The 20,852-nt window shown below is 46.8% G+C and overlaps 1 protein-coding gene and 1 non-coding gene across 2 annotated transcripts; one reads left to right on the top strand and one right to left on the bottom strand.

The window, feature by feature from the left end:
* Positions 1–3,442: 3,442 nt before the first annotated feature.
* On the bottom strand, positions 3,443–3,602 carry LOC146205714 (U1 spliceosomal RNA). Its single transcript, XR_014704631.1, has one exon. It is a non-coding gene; the product is annotated as a U1 spliceosomal RNA (small nuclear RNA).
* Positions 3,603–10,645: 7,043 nt separating this feature from the next.
* On the top strand, positions 10,646–18,676 carry LOC146205713 (DNA topoisomerase 2-alpha-like). Its single transcript, XM_084607661.1, has 4 exons — positions 10,646–10,662; positions 12,205–12,409; positions 17,828–18,037; positions 18,647–18,676. The coding sequence occupies exons 1-4, from the start codon at positions 10,646–10,648 to the stop codon at positions 18,674–18,676; spliced, it is 462 nt and encodes a 153-aa protein (XP_084463787.1).
* Positions 18,677–20,852: the final 2,176 nt, after the last annotated feature.

Below are 20,852 nucleotides of genomic sequence, written 5' to 3'. Positions count from 1 at the left end.
GGGAGCTTGCAAGGTCATGTGATCATCACGGTGCTTCCTGTTAGAGCGGAAGTCGAGACCTGTCATCAAGTAGTCTCGAGACTGGAAAATTGAATGTACCCAGTGCAAGTTTCAGCGAGCGCGGCAAGCTTGCTGAGCAGGCTGCACCCATCACAAACTTAGCCTAAACGCTGGATCTGGGCCGTACACGATACGGCCGTCGAGAGCAGTACAATCGCGGCGCGCGAATGCGCTTGTCACGCGATTGTTTTTTTTTTTTTCGCGGGATTTCTTTGGAGCTCGGAAAAAAGATATACGTGCAAAGTAAATTAAAAAATTTGGGTGGGTGGGTGGGTGGGTATTTATTTATTTACAGATACTGTTAATCCCATTCGGGATTGTTGCAGCTGGGCATATGATAGTACAGAGAAGTGTATATGGAGCATATAAGGAACACACAGTGATATGATCATATATATGTACAAAGCAAATCAGGAATGTAAAATGCATAAGGTACAAAAATGGTGAAACATATTATACAAACAAAAACAAATATGAGGCAGATATGAACGAGAATTATACATGTATTTCGACACTACACTACTCTACGACACTACGATGCTCTACCACAAGGCCACCGCTTCGGTGGCCTTGTGGTAGAGCATCCGCCTCGCATTCGGGAGGTACCGGGTTCGATCCCTGGTGCCGCCGGTTACCCACCGGTTTTTAAATGGGTACAAGCTTTCCCCCGGCCTGGTGCTCGGCTCTTCTGGGGTGAAATGCTTGGGAAAAAGGGTCACGGCCCAAATAGTTGCGCCGATGTGGCAGTGATTCGTTCCGCCATCGGACAACAATAAGTCCGCCTTGCGCGGCAACAGCCCATTATGTGGCCCTTTTTAAACCGAAGCGGTGGCCTTGTGGTAGAGCATCCGCCTCGCATTCGGGAGGTACCGGGTTCGATCCCTGGTGCCGCCGGTTACCCACCGGTTTTTAAATGGGTACAAGCTTTCCCCCGGCCTGGTGCTCGGCTCTTCTGGGGTGAAATGCTTGGGAAAAGGGGTCACGGCCCAAATAGTTGCGCCGATGTGGCAGTGATTCGTTCCGCCATCGGACAACAATAAGTCCGCCTTCCGCGGCAACAGCCCATTATGTGGCCCTTTTTTTTTACTGCTAACGGAGTTGGGCTTCGATGGCGCGGGCTCCTTTTCCAAGTCACGAGCCCTGGTAAGCCGAGCACCAGGCCGGGCCGTGGCTTGTACCCATTTGAGAAAACCGGTGGGTGTCCGGCCGGCAGTGGGAGTCGAACCCACTACCTCCCGTAGCCGTGGCGGGTACTCGACCCCGGGGTGGCCTTGTGGTAGAGCATCCGCCTCGCAATCGGGAGGTACCGGGTTCGATCCCTGGTGCCGCCGGGCACCCACCGGTTTTTAAATGGGTACAAGCTTTCCCCCGGCCTGGTGCTCGGCTCTTCTGGGGTGAAATGCTTGGGAAAAGGGGTCACGGCCCAAATAGTTGCGCCGATGTGGCAGTGATTCGTTCCGCCATCGGACAACAATAAGTCCGCCTTGCGCGGCAACAGCCCATTATGTGGCCCTTTTTTTTTTTTTTTTTTAGGACTGCTGCAGCTGAGGCTCTAAGGGAGCACTTCAGGTGAGGGGTCAAAGGAAGTACCTTTGAAAGACAAACAGAACCACCTTTGCAGGCTGCGAGGTTCGAAACTGGGTTTGGGCCCACTGCGGAGGAGGGGCGCGCAGCGGAGTTTACGGAGCTTCTCCCAAACGCACACCCCTGTAAAAGCCGAGCACCAGGCCGGGGGACGCTTGTACCCATTTTTACCGGTGGGTGTCCGGCGGTGGGTTTCGAACTGACCACCTCCCGTAGCCGAGACGGGCGCTCTAACCACAAGGCCACCGAAGCGGTGGCCTTGTGATAGAGCATCCCCCTCGCATTCGGGAGGTACCGGGTTCGATCCCTGGTGCCGCCGGTTACCCACCGGTTTTTAAATGGGTACAAGCTTTCCCCCGGCCTGGTGCTCGGCTCTTCTGGGGTGAAATGCTTGGGAAAAGGGGTCACGGCCCAAATAGTTGCGCCGATGTGGCAGTGATTCGTTCCGCCATCGGACAACAATAAGTCCGCCTTGCGCGGCAACAGCCCATTATGTGGCCCTTTTTTTTTTTTTAGGACTGCTGCAGCTGAGGCTCTAAGGGAGCACTTCAGGTGAGGGGTCAAAGGAAGTACCTTTGAAAGACAAACAGAACCACCTTTGCAGGCTGCGAGGTTCGAAACTGGGTTTGGGCCCACTGCGGAGGATGGGCGCGCAGCGGGGTTTACGGAGCTTCTCCCAAACGCACACCCCTGGAAAAGCCGAGCGCCAGGCCGGGGGACGCTTGTACCCATTTTTACCCACTGGTAGTCGGGGCCACTACCCCCGCAGCCGTGGCCCCGGGCTAGAGTACCCGCCTCGGCTACGGGAGGTAGTGGGTTCGACTCCCATTGCCGGCCGGACACCCACCGGTTTTCTCAAATGGGTACAAGCCACGGCCCGGCCTGGTGCTCGGCTTACCAGGGCTAGTGGCTTGGAAAAGGAGCCCGCGCCTTCGAAGCCCAATTGTGTGAGCAGTAAAAGGGCCACATAATGGGCTGTTGCCGCGCAAGGCGGACTTATTGTTGTCCGATGGCGGAACGAATCACTGCCACATCGGCGCAACTATTTGGGCCGTGACCCTTTTTCCCAAGCATTTCACCCCAGAAGAGCCGAGCACCAGGCCGGGGGAAAGCTTGTACCCATTTAAAAGAGTCGTGGCCGAGTGGTTTGGGCGCCCGTCTCGGCTGCGGGAGGTGGTCAGTTCGAAACCCGCCGCCGGACACCCACCGGTAAAATTGGGTACAAGCGTCCCCCGGCCCGGCGCCCGGCTCTTTTAGGGGTGTGCGTTTGGAAGAGGCTCTGCTAACCCTGCTGTGCCCCCTCGGGGGCTTAGTTTCGAACAACCATGGCCTGCAAAGGCCGTGCTGAAAAAAAAAAAAAAGGGCCACATAATGGGCTGTTGCCGCGCAAGGCGGACTTATTGTTGTCCGATGGCGGAACGAATCACTGCCATCATCATCATCATCATCATCAGCCTGATTATACCCACTGCAGGGCGAAGGCCTCTCCCATATCTCTCCACTTAACCCGGTTCTGTGCTAGCTGCATCCACTTGACCCCTCCGAACTGCTTAATCTCATCCGCCCACCTAACTTTCTGCCGCCCCCTGCTACGCTTTCCTTCCCTTGGAATCCAGTTTGTTACCCTCAGCGACCATCGGTTATCCTCTCTTCGCACTACTCCTCTCTTCGCACTACTCACTGCCACATCGGCGCAACTATTTGGGCCGTGACCCCTTTTCCCAAGCATTTCACCCCAGAAGAGCCGAGCACCAGGCCGGGGGATAGCTTGTACCCATTTTATAACCGGTGGGTACCCGGCGGCACCAGGGATCGAACCCGGTACCTCCCCATTGCATGCCCCATCTGCCCCAGTTTGGGGTAGTGGCAGAGGTCAGCACGAGCGCAGTGCAATGCCCGCGCCTCTCCCTGGGGGCACCGCCTCGCTGATCACGGTAACCCCGGCACCAGGTACAGACAGACAGACAGACAGACAGACAGACAGACAGACAGACAGACAGACAGACAGACAGACAGACAGACAGACAGACAGACAGACAGACAGACAGACAGACAGACAGACAGACAGACAGACAGACAGACAGACAGACAGACAGAGGCAGACAGGCAGGCAGAGGCAGGCAGTGGCAGACAGGCAGGCAGTGGCAGGCAGGCAGGCAGGCAGAGGCAGACAGAGACAGACAGACAGCTAGATATAGATAGACAGACAGGCAGATAGACAGACAGCTAGATATAGATAGACAGACAGATAGATAGACAGACAGCTAGATATAGATAGACAGACAGATAGATAGATAGATAGATAGATAGATAGATAGATAGATAGATAGATAGATAGATAGATAGATAGATAGATAGATAGATAGATAGATAGATAGATAGATAGATAGATAGATAGATAGATAGATAGATAGATAGATAGATAGATAGATAGATAGATAGATAGATAGATAGATAGATAGATAGATAGATAGATAGATAGATAGATAGATAGATAGATAGATAGATAGATAGATAGATAGATAGATAGATAGATAGATAGATAGATAGATAGATAGATAGATAGATAGATAGATAGATAGATAGATAGATAGATAGATAGATAGATAGATAGATAGATAGATAGATAGATAGATAGATAGATAGATAGATAGATAGATAGATAGATAGATTGGGTGCGAGGACCTACTGTGGCGCCACCTCTCGGAAGCGCCCGCATGACGAAGTAAGTGGGATAACGCACGTTGAACTGCTGCTGTGGGATGCTTTCCTAGGCAGTTCATTTGCGCGTTAGCAACATGTTTATTTATTTATTTAATATACACCTCCCTCCAGGCCTGTATAAGCTTATTTTGAGGTATGAGACGCACTCATTTGGCAAAAAGTACTTCACCGAATCAGAGTTAATCGTAGTTGGCGAGCTTTACTGCCAGCATTTCTGCTGCTATGAAAAAAAAAAGCTGTAGCTATACACACAACCAGTCAGATGTAAGCAGTTAGTGTACAGGTAATGGGATTACTCTGCAAGAGCAAATGACTGTTAGAAGCCTGAAAGATGCTGAGCGCCTTCGCATAGCGCCGTTGAAAGCGGCACCTTTCACCTGTTCCCTTGAACGTTGTAGATCAAACAAGTTTGACTGTGGGGATGACATGGATTAATTTTTCAGCAAGGGAAAGGCGCGCGTTCCACGTAGCGAAGTCATTCCTGCGCACTGACTATCGTCATTGGCACTCTGGGTTAAAGCGGATATTTGTTTTCCCCCCGCACAGTAGGTTTTTTTTTACGCATATCTCGATTAGCACATCACAACATGCATGCAATGCTGCATCTTTCGTTTATTTACGGACTCTTTACATTTGAAATTATTACAGTACTGGAGACGCTGCCTGAGACAGCTCACCACGCATGTCATTTCACGAGGCGGCAGAATCTTCTAGTTCGCTTCAGTGAAACTTCAATGTCAACACGTTCATTTTGAATAATTTGAGACCTTCTGGCCTTCACACGATTCCTCCTTTCTTTGGGAGGGTAGTGCCCCACGAAGTAGCCAGCATCTTTTCCATCCTTCCAGCAACAGTATCGTTAGCTTCACAAGTGATAGGCGCAAATTAAAACGCGCGCGCCTTTTCTTCTGCCGCTCACCGAACTCTTAGCGCCAACTCTATGGACGAAATCTCACTCGCTGAAAAGCCCCGCCGGGGTGGTGCAGTGGTGAGACGCCAGACTAATGTGCCGGAGTTCCTGGGTTCGAACCCGACCGCGGCGGCTGCGTTTCGATGGAGGCGAAACGAAGTGGCGTCCATGTGCTGTGCGATGTCAGCACACGTTAAAGATCCCCATGTGGTCGAAATTACTCCGTAGCCCTCCACTACGGTTCCTCTTTCTTTCCACTTTCATTCCCACCTTCCTCCCTTCCCTTACGGCGCGGTTCGGGTGTCCACAGAGCAAGTGTGACAGTTACTGCGCCTTTCCCTTCCTGTGAACCAATTTAACTTTTAACTCGCTGAAAATGTCTGCTGCGCACATCATGAGAATGATCACTCGCTGATTTGCCCATTCAAATTTTGATCAAGGAAGGTTCTGTGAGCTTGTTTCAGGTAGCAATGGGAGATTGCGCTGGGTTCCCTTGCTTACGTCCGAGGACAGAGATGTAACGGACCGTAGCAATATCTTAAATAAACTTCAGCAGCCTCAGTTACGATGCAATGTCAAAACGTGCAAGGCTGGCACTCTATATCAAATCAAAGTACAGAAATAAACGCGACTATTACCTTTTGAAACTCACAAATTCAATCGAGCATCTGCTTCAGCAGCAGTAAGAGGAGTCACGTGATCCCACTTGCTCCCCTAGGTCGACACTGGCACCATTCGCTCCAGTGGTGGCGCTCACGCCCAAAAGACAGACAGACGGATAGATAGATAGATAGATAGATAGATAGATAGATAGATAGATAGATAGATAGATAGATAGATAGATAGATAGATAGATAGATAGATAGATAGATAGATAGATAGATAGATAGATAGATAGATAGATAGATAGATAGATAGATAGATAGATAGATAGATAGATAGATAGAGACAAACAGAGAGACAGAGTGAGATAGACAGATAGACATATAAATAGACAGACAGGCAGATAGACAGACAGCTAGATACAGATAGACAGACAGACAGATAGACAGGCAGGCAGACAGATAGACAGACAGACAGATAGACAGGTAGATACATAGACAGACAGACAGATAGACAGATAGATAGATAGATAGATAGATAGATAGATAGATAGATAGATAGATAGATAGATAGACAGATAGATAGATAGATAGATAGATAGATAGATAGATAGATAGATAGATAGATAGATAGATAGATAGATAGATAGATAGATAGATAGATAGATAGATAGATAGATAGATAGATAGATAGATAGATAGATAGATAGATAGATAGATAGATAGATAGATAGATAGATAGATAGATAGATAGATAGATAGATAGATAGATAGATAGATAGATAGATAGATAGATAGATAGATAGATAGATAGATAGATAGATAGATAGATAGATAGATAGATAGATAGATAGATAGATAGATAGCAGAAGGAAATAGACATACTTGTTTGTTAGATATTTGCGCAAATCAAGAAATGCTTCCCCATACTGATTTCAGTTTTATTTTTCTGCCTACGTTTCGGCAGGAGCCCTGCCTTTCTCAAGAGTGAAGGTAGTACATGCTTCTTGCTTCGTCTTATGGCCTTATGGCACTAGCAACTGAACAGGAGACAAAACAGAAAACGCCTGCGTATGTAGTACAGTCGTGAGCACGTCTGTTTAATAAAGCGCTCGAACGGACCGCGTTTAGCTGCATGCACGCGTGATGCCTAGCGATAATGCCTCACTTGAGATGGTTTGCATCTGAACATGCTCCTCTACACAGGATACAGTGCCGGTCTCTTTATCGCGGCTCCTTTTCACAGTCGCGACCTCCAGCTATCATCAGTGAAGGCGCTACAGGCCGCGAAAACGAAGACGAGATGGCCCGCCTCGGCGTGCGCCAGTGATAAGTCGACAATTGTATGCTCCCTTTGCGATACGCAAATGCTTTTCTGCGCACGTGCGATAGCCAACAATGCCTTCGCCTTGCATGTGCGTTTTCGAAAATGATGCACATTCCAAAAATTTCGCATGCAAAAATTTTTCGGACATGTTATCTCGCGGTTGTTTTCGCGGCCTGCTGCGCCTTCTCTGGAGATCTTTGTCGATCGCGGCTGTGAACTGACACGGCGATGAAGCAGTAGGCAGTGTTCTCAGCGTGGAGGCGCATGCTGAGATGCAGGCCATCTCAAACCAGGCTTTGTTGGTAGACGTCGCGCGTGCAGCTAAAAATCGGCCCGTTCGAGCACTCTAGAGAGACGTGATGACGGCTGTACATAACGATAGACAGCGCACGCACAATACGATACATATATACGGGGATCAGGACAGACACAACCAGGCAGTCCGCCCAAGGCACTGGCCGCGAGTCAGGGGTATACAATCGAAAGTATATTGAGAGGCGGGATAGTTGGCGAGTTATATTAGAATGCCTCTTGAAAGCGGCCAAAACGACAATGGTTTCTTCCTCGAAGGGACGACAATCTTGAAAAAGTTCGCGTCTAAACTAAGTAGAGAAGTGTACGAGGCCTGCTGTATTAAGAAGGAATCCGGCTCGTGTGCCAGAAAAACCTCGGTCAACTTGTCTGATAAAGAGTTTGCATATCTTGATAGCACCATGTCCCGTACGCGGATGCGCACCAGTTTTACGTGATGATCGTTTGTTAGGTCCGTGATTACGTCACAGTGTAATTGCAATGAATGTATAAAATGTGACGCACCGTTGTAATAAACTAGTTGAAGTTCCGCGTTTTGTCCTGTTTCTTCCTCGTCCCTTGTCGTTTTGCGCGGTTTCAAGGTTCGTTCGTATACAATAGAGACAGAGGCAAAACAACATCGCAGGTGGTGGTTCTAGATATCCATAACACGCGTTACGCATGCCGAAAAAAAAGAAAGACTGAGAAATAGGAGAGAGAGAGGAAGAAAGAGAAAAGTGGGAGATATAAAGGAGCGGTTGTCTGTGGAGAGTAAATAGCTGGTGCCGAATTGGAAAACAATTTGCGATGTGCGCTGAAATGTGCGAACGCTACGCGCCAAGGAGGTATTGAAAGAAGTGGGTTCCACTGTGAATGGGAAGCGCGTTTGATTAGAAACATTTTTCTCCGCTGCGGCTGTATAGCCCTCGACCAGTTGTCCAGATGCGGGTTCCCTCGTCTGAGGGAACGTCAAAGAGAAAAAAAAACAAAAAACAAATAGCTGTGGCTTAGCTCTGGTGAACCCTAGTTGAATTGCGAAAGCAACGGCGGAAGCTTCTTTTGCCAGCTACATTATTCTTCTAGGTGCCTGCGTGTCGTAGGGGTAACGAGAATGCAAACGGTTCTGGCAGGCTGATTCTGATATCACCCTCCCATATGAAAGGAGCGACCCGAGTTGGCAGCTCCTGCCCGTGGCACAGGGGTAACGTGAATTCAAACATCATGGCAGGCTGATTTTTTTATGAGGGGCGCCACGGACACGGATACGGACACGGCACACAACGACGAGATGTTAGACCTGGCGTAGTATTGCATTCGCAATGAAAGAAAGGCAGAGAAAAAGCACGAAGATGTGCAGAAAAAAAATAGGGGGGGGGGGGGGTGGCGTTCGCTGATTAGGAGACTTTGTCTTCGGCAGGCACACCGCGGTCACGCCACTTACGACCATGGTAGTAGAAAACTTCTATTAGCCAGAAAATAAAATATTGGAGAAGAAATATATTTGATTGGTGTCTTCATTTCAAAACTATCCTGATCTTGGCTGCCGCTCTAGCCTGCGCAACTAGCGCGCGCTGCAGATCAAGCTCCGAGCTAAGCAGAGAGGTCTCCCATTGGTCCTTCGTTTTAATTTGTCCGGAGGTTTCGGGCCCTTACATATCTATGTGATGTGGTATATATGTGTCGGGCCTATCTTCGCACAATGGGTATTCGCCTTTATGGCGCTCGGGGAAAATTGCCGTATTTGTGGAGATTAGGGAATGTATCTATCTGGAGTCCTCCCAAGCTTCCTGAGCATTTAGCTTCTTGTTCGTAGGGGGCCAGTGCTGTAGCTGTAATCTCAGCAAGTGGAGTCGTGTGTGTAAGTGATGGAAACTTCTGGAAGAGAACTTGAGTCGGCGTTGGAGCCCGCTCGGTTTGTATGTCCTCGAGCTAGTGCGTCTGCGACCTCGTTGCCCTCTAATCCCGCGTGACCAAGGACCCACGTTATCTGATTTTTTGGGGACGAATTGGCGGTCAGAGAGTTGGTTACCGAGTGTAAAAAGGGGGTTTGAGAGCATTAGAAACCCATGTGAATGGCGACGCGCTTGCTTCGTGCCATTTTTTTTCTCCACCGTGTTTCGTTCGTATTTTCCAGACTGACCACGTGTGACTTTATTCAAATTGGGGCAACGGGCAATTATCCGACTAGGCAGGGAGTACTGCCATGGAGGAGGAGGGAGGAAAAAGGAGGGAAGGAAAAGAGAACTCCTAAAGGTCAACGATTGATACATGCGCTGATCTCGGCGGTCAGCCTTCGCCTTGCGGGGCTCGTACAGAAGACATTGCCTTATGTTTTCGTTTATCTCGTTGGTAATCATTCCAAACTTGTAAAGTATGACTCACACTGTTCCTGTTGCCGGGTGTTGCCGAACCCGCCCTGATGCAATGTTAGCTTGACTGAGTGCCATGAGTGCTCTTTCTGGTTGACATGTTTTGAGAAAGGAACGTTGGGCAGAGAGCGGACATAAGCACGGTGATTATTAAACTGCATTCGTAGAGGGGTAGCCGTCTGGTCATAGTACTGCATGCTGCACATACCGCAGTCTAGGAGATATGTAATGTTTGAGGAATCGCAGTCGAAGTTGCCTTCTATTCTCCACTTAAAATCTGACGCTGTACTTGTTGCACTGCTTGATATCTGCATGTGTTTGCACACCCCTCGTCTACCGTTTCCACAAAGTCGGCACCTCAACCAAGGGCGGTTTCCCATTTTTGAGTGAACTAGAATGCTTCGAATATTTTTCGGTCGTCTCTAGACCACCTGGAAGCAGTCATGAAAATACTGGAAAGCCGTTCGCTCTGTTCTAGAATGTTGAAAATGTTTCTTTAGGATTTTGTTCACGTTGGGGGAGGGGCGGGGTATTGCGAAGCAAGATTTTTCGGCGATCCATTTGCTCATTGCGTCGATGTCGCTCTAGTAGTTGCTTTTGGCGGAGTACAGATACCTATTTTTTTTATGGCCTCATCCCCAATTTTTGGTGGGTATAGTTGCTTAGTGATGACTCCCGGCATGCGTTTGGCGTTTCTTGCGAAGTCTTTATCTTGGAAGCATATTCTTTTGAATCGATGAGTCTGAAAATGTATGATGCCTGTTTTTGAATGGAGAGGATGACAGCTCTGAAAATGTATGTAAGTGCGAAAATGTAAGTGAACCTTCATGCACCGAAATCTCAGCGTCCAGGAACTTTGGTTTAGGAATATGTTTGTGGGAATGATATGCTAGGGTGAAGTTCTGAATGAAATACAGGAGTGATTATTCTGTGTCGGTCCAAGCTAAGATGTCATACAAGTAGCGTGTGTATAGGGTGGGCTTAATAAGTCAAGTAATTAAAATTCAGTTTCAGTGCTATGCATCAAGATGTTGGTATAGGTAGAGGTCATCTTTGTACCCATGCCGTGCCGTTAATTTGGAAGTAGTGTCCATTGTCAAACTTATAGTTGTTGTATTATAGCACCAATTTTATGAACACTTCGATCTAGGACTTCTGGGATGGGGGATTTGTCTTTTCTATACTGTTTATAAGGTTCAATCAGACACTTGATTCCGTCGGCATGCGAAATCTTTTTAGATAGAGAGACTGACTGAGTTTAGAAGAAAGGCCCCCGAGGAAGCTTCAGGTCTGCGATTTCTCGAAGGAAATGCTTGATTTGCGTAACGTATGTGTGAAGGGTGTGCTGTAGGTATACGTCCAATTAATATGTCAGTGTAACTGGTGATCGGTTCTGTGATCGTGGCAATGCCGGATACTATAAGTACGTGACCAGGGTTACTGCTTTTGTGAATTTTCGGAAGCATGTAGAATCGGCCTGGCAACTGGTGTGGTGCGGTCAGGGCTTTGCATAGTCGTAGGGAGATATCCCCATCCTCTGCGAGCTCATTTAGAGTCTCTGTTGTTCTCAGGTGTGGTCTCAGCTTCTTTTTATTGACAGAGCTGAGTATTTCTGTCCTTGTCCATGGAAACTATGCCGCCATCTTTATCTGCTGGTTTGACGACAACGTCTTTCCGTCTAATGAGCGCTTACAATGCATCCAATTCTTTTTTTGGAAATGTTCTGCCTCCTTGGCCTGTGGTCCTGATATGTTCTGATGGTGTCATTCTAGACGGAACTAATACACATGTCCGAATGTTTGTCTCTCCCCGTATTCGGATTCCAGATTTGATTTTTAAGGCCGAATTCTTTGTCATGCGCAGTGCTCTGTGTCCGATAAAAAAACATTCCCCGAGTTGTAGAGTTATATCGTGCAAAGTTGCCTAGGACCTTCAATATCGGAAGCTCGTAATATTTTCCTGTAGTAGGGCAAAATGTAAACCTTCTCATGTAAGTGAGTGCTCCTCTGCCGTAATTGGGTGGATCAAAGGTTTATAATATTGTCCTGGGATCAAAATCTGAGCTTGCAACCAGAAGACAAGCAGGGCTAACTGCTTCTGTTTCTGAGCTTTTTAGAGCGCAGCTCCTAGGCGTCCGTTCCTTCATTTCGCGTCGGCGTTGGAATTATGCCTTGTAACCAGCTCCGGGCTCCTTTCAGCCCCCCAGCTCAGTGCCCTCTTCCTCCCTGGCAACGACCGCGTGTGTTCGATTGCTGCGCGCGCTCAGTGCCACCATCGTTCGCCACTGCGTGTGCATTTTCCTCATTTTTCATTCTTTCTCACAATTCAACACCTCAGCTACGTGAAGCGGAGGGACTACCTTACCGGACTGCTGTCGGCCGAAGCGAAGCGGCTGGAGAACCAGGCACGCTTTATTCTGGAGAAGATCGAAAACGTCATTACGATCGAGAATCGGCGCCGCAAGGAAATGATACGAGACTTCAGACGAGGGGCTACGATCCCGACCCGCTCCTCGTATGAAACAGCAGCAACAGGCCAGCCGGTGCGATAGTTGTTGTTGTTGTTCTCTAATTTGATGGCACATACCCACACAGGGGGATCGGCTAAGAATTGGGATGCAGAGATATTAGATATTGAGATGTATAACTACATCGCAAAAATAAATAGAAATAAATGCTAGGGAATAGAGAAGGAAATGTAAATATGAAAAACCAAAATAAAAAAGAGTAAATACTAACGCACGCAGTAGGATAATACTAAGATTTATATGTACAGACTAAAAATTCAAAGCATATTAGCAAGGCAGACGTTTTGTTTCTATTAAAAAGTTTTAAATGGCGTTAAAAAACAGACCTGTGGCTGTACCCAAGCATGGTGGCACTGAACGATAATAAAATCTGGCTGCTCAAGTTAAGACCCAGCTGTTGTAACGGCTTCTCTAAATACCGTTTTCTCATCATGGTAAAACGGCGGCAAAATATTAAGAAATAATCTATTGTTTCCGGTTCCCCGCAGAATGCGCAGACGGGAGAAAGCGCCAAACCAGACCTGTGCATACAGAAATTTAGGGGCGGAATACGACAGCGTAGTCTGGTTAGAGAACCTCAGTCTGCCTTGATTGACATGTTTTGCTATTCCAGGAATACTTGAGGTGTGGGTAGTCGTCCGATGATAAAACAGATCCAGACAGCGTGCTTAATAAGGAACGCCTACGAAATCTTGCTTCTGTTATGTACGCTGTTGCCGGGAGGGAGGATAGGCAACACAGGGTCATTCAGAGATTCTTTAGCTAGTTTATCAGCAACCTCATTGGCTGTCACATTACTGTGGCCTGGCACCCACACTATATGTATGAGGCTAAAATGTGAGGGGAGCAATGAAAGAAAGGTGTTTAATATTGGCGAATCCTTATTCGAAGAAAGCGACAGGCACAAGGAATGAGTCTGTAATTACAGCCACTGTTGAGTATGGTGGGTCTAGTTTTCGCAGAGCAAGCACCACCGCCAGCAACTCGCCTGGAAAATTGGGGTAAAATCCGGAAGACGGACTGAAAAAGCCCAGTCTAAAAGCGGACATTATATTCCAACGCCGGCCTTTTCATGAAATTGAGAAGCATCAGTTGCTATCATTATGCTAACGGGAAGACTTTTTAAATGATCTTCTAATAATCCATTTAAAATGTGAGGTGATAAGTGTTTTGCATTATTTGGGAAAATGTCATCATAGACAATTCGAACCGAAGATGCTCTTACTTTTGTTGGAAGGATGTTAGAAAGGACTACGTGCAAAGGTTTTAACAGATTTTGCACTAGTATTACCTGCGGTCTATGAAACCGAGGCCATCTGACCCCAAAAAAGGAGGCTGGCTCGCAACAAAAAATTGATAGGGAGCGGTGGAATTGTGATTCATATATTTTTAGATACGTCTGGACAGTCAAGAATTGTAATCTAGCTAACAACGGTGGTACTCTGGCTTCAAGGTATAATAGATTGTTAGCCACAAATTTGGGGAGCCCAAGGCATAATCTAAGCGCTTCCCGCTCTAAAAGAACAAGCGGACGAATTTTGTAAGCAGGTGAACCAGAAAACAACGCAGATCCAAATTCTGTAATTGGGCGGACATACATAACATAAATCATTAAAAGAGCGTCTCGCCGCATCCCAGACCTGGGATTGCTTAACCTGCGCAACATACCCACAGCACGAGCCTTTTTCGCTGCAACACGTTTAATGTGATCCCTCCATGCCAGATAGTCATCGTAAATCACCCCTAGATACTTCAAACACTTAACTTGAGGAATCATTTCCTGCTTAAATGTTAGAGAAAAATTTACCGGATCCTGAATTTGGAAAACAAGGAAAGCGCACTTTTTAACGTTTAATGTAAATCTTAAGTCACATAACCAATTCCCTCAATAGGCGCCTGCAATCGTACCTAAGCTCCCTTAGGTACGATTGCAGGCGCCTATTGAGGGATTGAATGTCAGGTGCAGCCGTGAAGAACGCGATGTCATCCGCATAGACATACGTGCGAACGTCTTGATAAGTGGGAATTGAACTCATTAAAATGTTAAAAAGCACGGGCGAGAGAACTGCCCCTTGAGGAACACCTCTGGTTTGTTGATATCTGTCAGCATGCACACCATTCAATCAGCAGTAAAATTGTCTGTTTTGTAGGAATGTAGATATCCACTCAATTGAATATTGTGGAAAACGTAGAGTTTCTAATCTTTGCAATAAAATTCGGGGCTCTACACTATCATAAGCCTTCTCTATATCGAAAGTCACCAACGCAGCATGCATTTTTTTTTTGCGCCGCGCAAAAAGAATTCGACTCTCAAGGTCGGTATGCGCATTCCATATTGAACATTTTGCGCGAAATCCGATTTGACAGGGACTAAGAATATGTTTTTGTTCCACAAACTCGGTAACCCGTTGGAGTACGACCCTTTCAATTAATTTTACCAAGTTTGATGTTAGAGATATTGGTCTGATATTGTCCAAAGTATAGCCACCACCATTGTTTCAGTAAAGGAATCCCTTTGGCTAGTGCCCAGTCACCAGGTATCCAAGAATCAATAATTAAGTAATTTACCAGCTCTAACAAGGAATTTGGAGACACATCAAAGAGGATCTTTAACATTTTTGACGTTACTCCATCAGGGCCAGGCGCAGCAGCTGGCAATGTCATTACAATCGAAGAAAGCTGAGAAAATGTAATTTTAGGGACGTCCTTAACCGTATCTACTGGGCCTACAAACATAGGGGATTTGAGAAGTGTTGACAAACACTTTTCTAAACCTTTAGCGATGTTTTCTACTGTTTTGAGCGCTTCTTTAGGAGTCGAAACACCTGAGGGTAAATTTTCTGAGAAAGGAATCTTTTTCTGTGATTTTAAAAACCTAAAAAGTGCACGTCGGTTATTAGATTGTGAAAGGTAAATGAAATGCTCAGTATCATAATTATCTTTCGCTTGTACGACTGTGCGTTTAAATGTGGCGGCAAAAAATTTATAATCATGCCAATTTTTGGGCACTGGTTGTGAAGGAGCCTCTTCCATACAGCCTTTATTCTTCTATAATCACGCGAACAATCTGCATTCCATCATATTGTTGATGTATTGCCTTTTGGTGCACGCACTAAGAATTTACACTTCTTACGACGGGATGCAATAGCCTGGCATAATGTTTGCGATTTTAACTCTTCCGTAGCCGCAACCACTGACTCAAGAGACGAAATCAAAAATGAGTGAAACTGGTTATAATTAACATATGATCTCAACTGAGATGCCGGCGGAGTTAAGCGGCAGTTAACCTCAAAAACAATAGGTATATGGTCGCTAGAGGTGCCACCATCAACTGTCGATCAATTGAGTTTAGAGACACTAGTGCCGGAAAAAGTTAAATCTATCACAAATTGACTGTGAGCACGTACAAAAGTTGGTAATTCAGAATTCATGCAGTTAAGGTTACTGTTTGAAAGCCAATCCCACAGACCCTTGCCGCAGGGATCCGTCCTGTAACCCCACGAGGCATGGTGAGAATTAATACCTCCAGTCAAAATAACCGAATTTTGACAATTAACTATAGTAAGTGGTCTAGAGATCTGGTGTCCTGAACACCATGAAGGAAATAAACATTCGCTAATATAAACGGACTGAACCCTGGAATTTCAAAATCTAAAGCCAATAATTCAGAATCTAAAGTAGAATATTGAAAAGAAATCTTAGCCCTATGACAAAATTTTGAAGAAACTAGAATTAGTAACCCACCACCCCTTGACTGCCGATCTTGTCGGAAATATCGATAATTTCGTAAATGAATTTTTTTTCAGTTGTAAGCCAAGTTTCTTGCAAAACAATTATGACTGGATTCTGTTTTAAAGAAAGATAAACTAAATCTGTAGTAGCTGAAAGTAGAGATCTACAGTTCCACTGAAGAACTTTTAACGTTCCTATGGTTATGTAATCCGGGCAGCAGCAACAGCCTGCCCCAAAATGGTTTCCTTTGGTTTAGAGCCTAGTTATTGCTTTTTTGATTTTGCCTGCGGGGGAGGTGATGACGGGTTTGACAACGGGGATCCACTGCGTTTTAGGATTCGCGTATCTGTTTCGCCCATATCTGCATCATGAGCATCGTCTGTCTTGTCGGAAGTTTGCATAGGTGATGCGGAAAGAGATTCATTTTGCGAGCAAGACATTGCGGCTAAGTACTGCTGCACTGATAATGAATGCCCAGGTGACGTAGGAGAAACCGCAGCAGTTTGCACAGCCCGAGAAATGTGAGCTGCCAGAACGTTGGACATGCACTCTGTGACTGTTGTCACAATCCTGTCCACCATTTTGGTCAAGGTTGCTTCCACAGCAGTTATGGCTTTAGACATCGAGGAATCTAATGATGCTCCAGAACGGGCTGACACACCTGCATACCCATAAGCTCTCTCTTTAATTTCTTGAATTGCCTCACGCCTCGAGCAATGTTTTCGGTCAATAATCTCCAGAATTTGCACTTCATGCGCTCCAGAAGGATATTCCAAAGAATTTGCTGAGTGAAGTCCGCCGCAAAGACAACATTTGACATATTGATCACAGCATAAATGTGCTTTATGGGCATCGCCGCATTTGAAACACGGCAAAGTGGATTTGCAACCGCCAGCAGTATGGCCATAACGCTAGCAGTTGTTGCACTGCAGAGGCTTTGATGGTAGGGGATCTACTCGGAATATTAAAGGCCACGCTTTAATCTCTGATGGACAGACTGTGCCTGCAAAGGTAGCAATTACCGATTCTGTCGGCACACCAACATTATTGACCTCCCGGCTAGAGCGATAGACCGCAACAACTCCTGCCGCGGAGAGAAGCTCAAGGGTTTTCATGGACTTAAGGAATCAACACCTCGGACTAGACCTTTTGTGCAGGCCAGGTGCGAAGGGATAAAACTGGTTTCCTGATGAGATGCAAAAGTAGAGCATTTTAGCAGATCCTTGATACATGATAGGTCTGGTGAACGGCAAAGAATCCCGCCGCGGCCAAATTGGCGCACCTCGGCTTATCCTTCGTAGAAGGAAGTGGTTTCCCGAAGGGCAGCTCGAAGAGCTCCTGGGTTGTTCATTTTTATGGTGCCACTATCCTTAGGAACGAGCGCCACAGGGATGTTGCTGACACCGGAGCTCTGAAAAGCTTCCAAGGGCAGATCATCGGTCAGAAGGGAAGCCGACCAAGGGGAGCGCCCTTGGCCGGGGGACTGCGTTGACATAACCTTAAATTGACAACGTAACCGCACGCGTTAGTCAACTGAGAACAAAATACGCAAAGGGGAAAGACAAAACCAGGACCAGCAACTCAATACTTAGCCGATCGTCAAGCGAGCTCCACAGATCCCGGGACGAAGATGAGGACGACGACACGGACAAAGAGGGCGGCAGCGTTCACTACAACTACCTACTGGGCGTGCTGCTGTAGAGCCTTACCTGCGAACGCAAGGAAGACCAGCTCAAAAAGAGGGACGAGAAGAAAGCCGAACTGGAGCTCATTCGGAGCAAGTCCCCAGAGAACCTCTGGGAGGAAGACATGGACACATTCTCTGCCAAGCTAGAGGAAATGGAGCTGGTCGAACTAGATGCAGAGAGTGGAGCCAAGGCCCCGAAGGGCTCCAAGGGTGGACGCGGAAAGGTAATTTTGACACGTTTATTTACTCTTTATTTACCAACTCTCGATGTCCACAGGCATTATTCACCTAACTACATGTCCTTTTGTATTAGATTCGTTAAAGCGGTACTGTCCAGTTGAGTTTGGTTTGTTGGCACATATATTACACTAAATCTTGTGTGTGGCACATGATGGCTTTAGTAGTCTACGAGTAGGAGTCCTATAAAGAGCCGTTTTAAAATAGTATGAGTGATTTAAGATTTGCTTCTTTTAGGAATGAAACAACATGCGCATGACATGTTTGCCAGTGAACCTTGTCCTAAGAGCAGGCGAGTATGAAAAGGAATGTGGCCATCGAAGAATTCCAGGAAGTGTATTTTTCTCAGTTTGTCGAGTTTTTTGCATGAACATAAATTGTGGATTGTCGTCTCTTCTCCTCGGAGTCCGCATGACGGTCGCTCTTGTTTCGCTAGAAGCGAGTTCTGTGTCAGGTATGTGTCCAAGGCGCAAGTGACAAAATGCCTTTAATGAACGTTCTTGAGACCATAACTTCAATTCTCCTATGATGGGTTTTATTAGGTATAGGTTATTTTCTACTTTATTGTTTCAATCTGACTGCCATTCTTATCTCAGCGTGCAATGTACTTCAAGCTGTCCTTGTAAGGAATGCATACTTCCTTAATTTCTCGGTGTTGTGCAGCGCACACATCTGCTTTCTAATTGCTAATAACTCCGGCATGACTCAGAAACTAGCACAATTTTATGCTGTACCCCCGTGCTGTGGGTCTTGATTAGTTCTGTATGATATCACCGATTATGGGTGTAACTGCATTTCTAGGGCGAAAGGCTGTGATCACACTTAGGGAAACGGTATCAATGATATCGTTCTTTGCATTCTCATTTATTGCTGTTCCTACTGCCGCAGAGACTGCGTAACACTCCGCAAGGAAAGTAGAAACACAATGAGGCATTCTTACTTTCTGGTGCGTATTCTGTCGTGTTTCGTCGGGGAATAAAAGACGAAAGCCCGGTGGGATGGCAACCGAACGTAGCTCATTCCATGACAGCTTGCAGTGGATTGCGGCCCGGAGCCCGAACGGCGTGGCATATCTTATAGCCAACTCACGCGATAATCGCGCTATCGGTATAGCCGCGATTACACAACACTCCTCCCATTTTATTTAAAGGGTGCAATTGTATCGTTATAAAATAGTTAAAACGACCTTCGTATCGCTTGGGTGGACGACGTTGTCGTAATGGGTAGCGCCTCCCGGGAGCTGAGGTCTCAGATGTATGAGCGGGACTCGGAAGGACCTCGGGAGACTGTTAGGGTCCCTGCTCATCCGAAACTGGCTGACCACCCGTCGTGTCTAAAGGGAAGACCAGGAACCCCTCCATGCAGTCTGCGTCGGTAGACCTTGGTATCACCGTAGGGCTTGAGTTATCCAGCAGCTGTTAGAGGTGCCGACGCAAGATGAACTTGCCACGGGGTGTGGCCACCATGACTTTGTAGGAGACTGGCCCAGTCTTCTTAAATATAGTCCCACGAACCTACTTCGGCGAGCCTCTGTAATTTCGAACTAAAACACTTTCATTAATGCCAAAACAGTCTCTCTGGCTTTTACGCTGCTGCATTTGGGTGAACTGCTTGTGCATCATCTTTCTCTACACTGAAGGCTTGATTGCCTCCAGCCTAGTACGCAATCTTCTACCTATCAATAGGTTAGCTGGAGCCTCTCCAGTCGTAGGATGCGGCGTATTTCGGTACGCCAGCAAAACGTTGTGTTTTTTTCGACAGACTCACCAGGAGATTCCTTGTGTAGTGCAGACTTCAACGTTTGCACAAAACGTTCCGATTTGTGCTTGGGTGGTAAGGGGCGCTCACGACATGTCTGGCTCCGATGTCCCGCATGAATGCCTTGAACTCATCGGAAACCAGTTGTGGTCCATTGTCAGACACTACCGTCTCCGGTATTCCGAATCTACAGAAAAGTTCACGTAAGCAAGCAACAGTACGTTCGGACGTTGTGCTCCGCATGACAAACACTTCCGGCCACTTTTAGTGGGCATCTACTACTACTAGAAAAATTGTTCCTCGGAAAGGCCCCGCGAAGTCTAGATTAATACGCCTCCACGGCGCGGTCGGCCATGCCCAAGTATGCAGAGGTGCCTTACATGGAGCAATCCGTTGTTCCTGGCACGCTTGGCAACTTCGTACCTTTGTTTCCAAGTCAGCATCAATTGACGGCCACCATACGCAACTGCAAGCCAATTCCTTGCTCCGCACGATGCCGGGATGACCTTTGTGCAGTTCTTCGAGCACTGACTCTCTTAAGACGGGATCACAACCCTCATTCCATACATGAGGCACCCGCATGATGCACACTGAGCTGCTACTGTCAATAAAAAAATTGCTTTAGACTCCCATCTCGTAAGGCCAGCCTATACTTGTATACTGGAGCACTTTGCAAAGCACCGGATCACATGATGTAGCTCGTGCGATCTCTTTGGCAGACTCCAGGCGCAACGCATAGAAAGATTCCTCGCCTTCGGACGTGTCTTCTTGGCTGTGAAGAGGGAACCTTGCAAAAAAAAAAAAAAAACTGCTTCTGCGTTGTCACTGGACTTTTTGTACATGAGCGAGTATTTGTAAGCAGACAACGTGACAGCCCATCGCTGTAAACGTGCTGCCGCAATCGGTGGAATGCCTGCCTTTTGCCCCAGTATCGATTGTAACGGCTTGTGATCTGTAATAAACATGAAACATCTTCCATAGATGAAGAAATGATTTTTTTTTTTATGCCAAAAATAACGGCAAGCGCTTCCTATTCTAGCTGAC

This window comes from Amblyomma maculatum, chromosome 1 (assembly GCF_055883805.1).
Source record: "Amblyomma maculatum isolate TAMU_Amacu chromosome 1, ASM5588380v1, whole genome shotgun sequence".
Taxonomy (NCBI): Eukaryota; Metazoa; Arthropoda; class Arachnida; order Ixodida; family Ixodidae; genus Amblyomma; species Amblyomma maculatum.
Note: the sequence above shows the minus strand (reverse complement) of the source record. Positions and strands in the feature narration are given on the sequence as shown.

Excerpts from the sequence above, each read along its gene's own strand:
- LOC146205713 (XM_084607661.1), top strand. Across the intron at positions 12,410-17,827 it reads CAGCAGCAACAGGCCAGCCG|AGCCTTACCTGCGAACGCAA; the intron begins GTGCGATAGTTG and ends GTGCTGCTGTAG. Across the intron at positions 18,038-18,646 it reads CCAAGGGTGGACGCGGAAAG|CGTGCAATGTACTTCAAGCT; the intron begins GTAATTTTGACA and ends TTCTTATCTCAG.